This window comes from Gambusia affinis, linkage group LG23, assembly GCF_019740435.1.
Source record: "Gambusia affinis linkage group LG23, SWU_Gaff_1.0, whole genome shotgun sequence".
NCBI lineage: Eukaryota > Metazoa > Chordata > Actinopteri > Cyprinodontiformes > Poeciliidae > Gambusia > Gambusia affinis.
The window spans coordinates 19896556-19902197 of record NC_057890.1 but is presented as its reverse complement, the minus strand read 5'-3'; the positions used below and the strand labels follow the sequence as shown (position 1 = coordinate 19902197).

The following is a 5642-nucleotide window of genomic DNA, read 5'->3' as shown; positions in this document are numbered from 1 at the left end:
ATACCTGGTTCCGCCAGAACCGACAGCCGGTCCAGAACGCTGCTGCTGGAGTTCTGACTAGAACCAGGAAGATAGAGACCCCGCCCAGTTCTACACCATCTAGTTCTACATCACCTAGTTCTAGGGTTAGTTCTACTTTCTTTATTTCTGTATGTTTATCTTTCAGACTCAGAATCTAAAATTTGTTAAATTTCTTTGACTTAAAGAACAGAAGATAATAGACAACAAAATGTGACTCAAATGTTTTACAGTGAACCAAACATGAAGCAGCATTCAGCTTCTATGCACCACAGATCTGGAACAAACTTCCAGAAAACTGAAAAACAGCTGAAACCCTGAGTGTGTTTAAATCCAGACTATTTGCTTTTGAACCCTAATCAATGGAATATTGATCATTCCTGATTACCTGCGGTTCCTTCTCTTCATCCTGCCAGTGATGCGACGTTTCCTGATGAATGTTTAATGGAGAAAAGAATCAAACCTCAACAGAAACCAGACGGCAGCGACTGAAGAATCCAGAGGCGTCAATCAGTGATTCTGGAATAAATGGATTGATTAGCAACAAAGGAAACAATCAAATCTAACCCAACAAACCACAAAATAAATAACTAACAACTGACTGATGTCATCTAAAAGAAGAACTAAAGCAAACCACAAGACAATCGATCAAACATAAAGTCTAAAGATCCTGACAGTTTGATTATTGATTCTGTTTTTAGAAATGGTTTAACGTTTCGTCCTGATAGGAATGAAAGATTTAAACCGAGGAAAACGATGTGATAGAGGACAAGAGGAAGTGGATTTCTGGACTTCCTGTTTCTGTGTCCAACAATCACTAATAATTCACGTTTCCTGATTTAAATCTGGAGCTTCCAGATATTCAGCAGAAAGAAACTCATGGAGAATAAAGTCTTTGTTCTGAAAAAACTATTTAGACAAAAATTCCCACCTAGTTTTAGTTTTTGTCTCCTTTTTTAAAAATTTAATAATTTATTATACGTAATTATTTCTAATACCTTTCTGAATAACTTAACTGTTAGTATATTTAGAATGAAATAAAATAGAGATACTCTTTAATCTGTCCATTAAAATGATGAAAACTTTCTGCTGTGAGACACAAAACATTTTTATTAGTGCAGAAAATGACAGAACAAACATCTGAGCTGAACTTCTGGATCAGAACCATGCAGGTTATTAAAGTCTTTGCATGCAGAATGACAGTCCAACATCGCTTTCTGATAAACAACTACAGCTCATTCCTTCTAGATTATTGACCCTTGACCTCCAGAGACAACTCAAGATAATCTGAACAAATAAACGTTTTCTGTCATTCTGAGCTGGTCAGCAGGTTTTCTGTCCAGCTGGTTGCTCCACAAGGCAACGTCTTTGGTCTTCTTCCTTTTACTCAGGATTTCTACCGACCTCATTGTGCAGCTGCTGCTGAAAGAGAATCAACATCCTCACAACCACATTTTTACGTAGAGGAGACATTTATACAACAGGCAAAGTTTTCTTTATTCACTCTGTCTGAACTGGGACTATTTCAGTTTCACAAACGCTACAGGACATGGAAAATATTCTCTCATCATATATTCAACTGGTAGCATCAAGTTTGAATCCATATTATTTCACCAGTGTTATTTTGGCAGCTGTTTCCATCCCACCATCAGCTGCATATGAACTCATCACTTCAGTTGTTGCTAAGCTACAGACACAACATGTTTATGAAAAGATCTTCCAACATTTTAACACTCAATCAGCTCTTCTGCCAGACGAAACTAAATGTTTCCTCAGCAACAAATTCTGGATTTGTAGTGAATGTGAGACAGAGAAGGGTCTGTAGGAGGACCAGGACCAGAACCAGAACCAGAACCAGAACCAGAACCAAGACCAGGACCAGAAGAGGCTCGACAACATGATTGAGAACCCTGGTTCTGTTCTGGTTCTGTTGGACCTCTGTAGTGTGCATTTCATTTCTCTTTGGGATTAAAGGAATATTTTGGAGTTGAATTAAATCAGAGCTACTTTATTCCCCCCATTAGACCGCCGCCCCCCCCCCCCTTCCATCATCAAAATAAACAAAGCTTTATTGAACTGTGAAAAGTCTCTTACACAAATCTGTGCTAAAATATTACAACTTTTAAAGCAACTTTGGTATTACCACAGTGTAATCAGTTAAATAAGCTCCATGTTTCACTGCTACATTGGCTGCTGCACGACTACAAACACAGAAATGGAAGTTTTGTCACTTTATAAAGGAATTATTAGAGAAAATAAAGCTGACTGCATCAGATTTTTTCTTGCTGGTCAATAACATCAGTCATTAGATAAAAACACAAGAAGCATCAAGCAGACTGAAGCAGAGTCAATGGATGAAGAAAATGTTCAAGTTCTCCTTGCTACAGTTTCTAGTAGTCAGAGCTACTCAGTATGTGCAAAGTCTTACTTTAGATCAGGAAGAGATAATAAAGTGACGTGTCTGGAATGTCAGCAATAAATCACTCATTTATCAGCTGAACAGTGGAAAGACCCTCCCTCAAAACATCAACGATGGATTCAGCGCCTAAACACTTCCCTTCAGAACCAAATAGAACCAAATAGAACCAAACAGAAGATTCTTCTCTCCAGCAACCAGGGCTGCAGAGGAAGCTGCACCGCCCCCTGGTGGATGCTAGAGAGAACTGTTGGCTTGATGTGCAATTTGCAGAAGATTGAAACATGATAGTTTCCAGAAAGTTGCCAACGTGTGGACCAGGTTGCTCTTCTATGGGATGAACTAACTGGAGGGAGAAGGGAGGATTTTACAACATCTGGATTTGATGCTTTCTGGAGGAATTCAATCAGCAGAAAGAGGAAAAGTCCAAAAACGTTGACCTGAAACTTGACATTTAAACAACCAGCTTTAGCAAGTTTTCTGTGAAAAATCTGCATGTCATTATAGTTCAAGTTATTATTATTAAATGATTGTTTAAAATTATATGCAAACCTAAAAATTCAGATTCCCCAGTCTGGAAAGAAGGAGCAGTTTGGTTGAAGTTCTGATGTGTGTTTGAGGACGGGAACGTTCTCCGCTCATTAACTGATATTTACCTCAACCTTCCAGTTTGCCCTGAGTCAAGGTGAAAGTTGCTCATATCTATGGTTTGAGTTGGTCATCAGACAAGCTTCATGTTAACTGATAAACTTTAAAACTTTGTTTCTTGTGACAGATTTAGTTTTTGATAAAATCGTGATTAATTTAAAAAGCCTCTAATTCATTCCATTTCCAAAGGCGTCCCACCATTTTAACATCATGATATTTTTCTGTAGGAGTTCTCAGTCAGTTCACACATCCAGCACGTTGCTCTAATGCTAGCTGTGGAATAAAAATGGATCATAGTGGTGGATCTGCAAAGCCCAGAGCTGAGTGACCTGCTGACCTCCAGGAACAACAACCAGTCTTTCCTCCACTCTGACGTCTGTGCAGTGTTGCATCACGGAGACATCATGGATGGATGAGAGCAAGCCAACAGGTTCCCACAGCGTGCCGTGAGGTCACTTCCTGTTAGTCCTCAGGCCCTGGTAAATCTGGGAACAACCAGAACCAAAATGGCCGCCACCGCCACCGCCGCCGCCGCCATGTTCCAGCCTTCAGAGTCGCTTTTCTGGAAACAAAGAAAGAGTGATGTTAGAAGCATCTGTGAAGGAGGATCACCATGACGACACGCTCCTGACAGCAGGTCTTCTGCTGAGTCGCTGTTGGTGAAAATAGATGATCCTGGTGAGCTCATCAGCGCCACCTGTCTGTGCAGAAATCAGCCCCAGACTGAGATGAACCAGTTTCTATGAAACCATGCTGATATTTAACAAGGAGACAATTCCTGCACTGAGTTCTCCATCCCAACAAGCAATCACACACCTGGAGGTCGTGACCACAACCACTGAAGACAGCAGCGTTGAACTTCTGCAAGATCAACCAAAATCCGTCTTCATGCTGTCAGAGACCTGATGACGGGGCAGGGGAATAAATCATGTTCAAAATGACCAAAACAGAAGATCAGGCACGTTTTATTTACCCTCATGTTCAAATGAAAGGTGCATTGATGGATTACTAGTTCATATCTTCAATCTTAACGACCAGTTTCCCAGAAAACCCATTTTCAGACTGTGAACTCGTCATTTTCCATCATAAGTAATCCAGAGGAGGTTTGCCCCTTTAACCCCTTAAATGCCACCCCCAAAATACTTAAACCTTATTCAAAGGGCACATGAGGACACTGGCGCCAACCAATGAAACCAATATAGCCTTAAAATGTCCTAAGATGACATTCTTTCCAATGACCAGCAGGGGGAGTATGTAGACTGCCAAGGATCTCTGACAGACCACATACTGGTCTAATTTGGTGGATCCTGCTGTAATTCTACCATCTGCGCTCACAATTGGACCACAACCAATGCAAAGTCCTGACAGAAGCTCCACCAACATAGAGCCAATGGTGTTGTAACCTAAACATGAAACCAGTGAGGCCAGTTCACCACAGCTTTATCTTCCCAGGTCAGAAGCTCCTCTAGAAAGTTCTGGATCTATCTACTGGTGTAGATCCGACTTAGTCAGATGAGCCGAGCATCCAGTTGATGTGAATCATTCCCCTCTGCAGAGGAGGAAGGGTTTGAAGGGCTGATTCCACTAAGTAAAAACCACTGCTGATCATGTCACACCTCTGGATACTGAGCTCCATCCAGAAATGATGACATCATGATATGAAACCACTAGAAGCTGATTAAAATCTCCCAGCCTTAGTGAGGAGCTCACTCTGTTCTTGATGCCCCATGAAGACTCTGCACCTTCCTCATGTGGCTGTTGGGTTTCTATCCACAGTGAAGTCAGCCATACCCAACTAAAGCTACTGACAAAAGATAATGATGGTGAAACTGTGAACTGCCTCCAACCCTGTTTTACAAACAGGTAACATCAGAGTGGGTACTTCAGCTTAATGGGTGTTATCTTTGCTCTAGAAAAGCTTTTCCTGTCCATGAACTGGCTGGGGAACATGGCTTTAACTGGAAATGAGACACAGTGTTCTTCTTTAGAGTGACATTTATTCAGACTCATTTCTCATGATATCAGTGCAGGTTTTGCTGAGCATGTCTGAATGATACACAGGGATCAGGAGCATCAGGTTTCATCTCCACTGACTGCACTAAGGTGCTCTGAGCAGGTTCTCGTTTATCAGCCATTCTTGGCTGCAGAAAGAAGCAAAGCCATGGCCATACCTGGTCCCTTAGGACGCCAGCTCCTCCCACCAGCACCAAATCAAGGCCACTATAACAATCAATCCTATGAAGGGGATGGAGAGGACGGGGGGCTCTGAAGGACGGGTGCAGTTCTGGGAAGAAGACAGGGTGGGGTGTAGAGGGAGGAGGGGAGAGGAGAAAATAAAAGCAGAAAATAATCTAAGTACTAACGTGAGAAGGTGTGACAGGGAGAATATCGACAGGGACTAAATAAAATGTGACTGGATGAACAGAGAGAGAGATTTAAAGACTGGTAGGTCGAGCATAACAGAATTTTATAGTTAACAGTATAAAATTCATATTAAACAGATCTGATGATGCTCAGTCAAACACATGCAGACAAACGGATGGACAAGAGACAACTGAAG

At 41.5% G+C, this 5642-nt stretch overlaps 1 protein-coding gene across 10 annotated transcripts in view; it reads right to left on the bottom strand.

Annotated features, from left to right (window-relative positions):
* Positions 1-1115: 1115 nt before the first annotated feature.
* The window catches only part of LOC122826478 (coiled-coil domain-containing protein 136-like), a 34926-nt gene continuing 30399 nt past the window's right edge, over positions 1116-5642 (bottom strand). For 6 of the 10 annotated variants that reach the window (XM_044108405.1, XM_044108412.1, XM_044108409.1 and 3 more), the window contains 2 exons: positions 5254-5366; positions 1834-3644 (listed from right to left, as the gene is read on the bottom strand). In XM_044108405.1, coding sequence (XP_043964340.1) covers positions 5262-5366 — 105 coding nt within the window. In that variant the 3' untranslated portion in view covers positions 1834-3644; positions 5254-5261. Of the gene's footprint in view, positions 1441-1833; positions 3645-5253; positions 5367-5642 lie in introns of those variants that run through there. The other 4 variants (XM_044108406.1, XM_044108413.1, XR_006369807.1 and 1 more) reach the window with 3 other exon arrangements.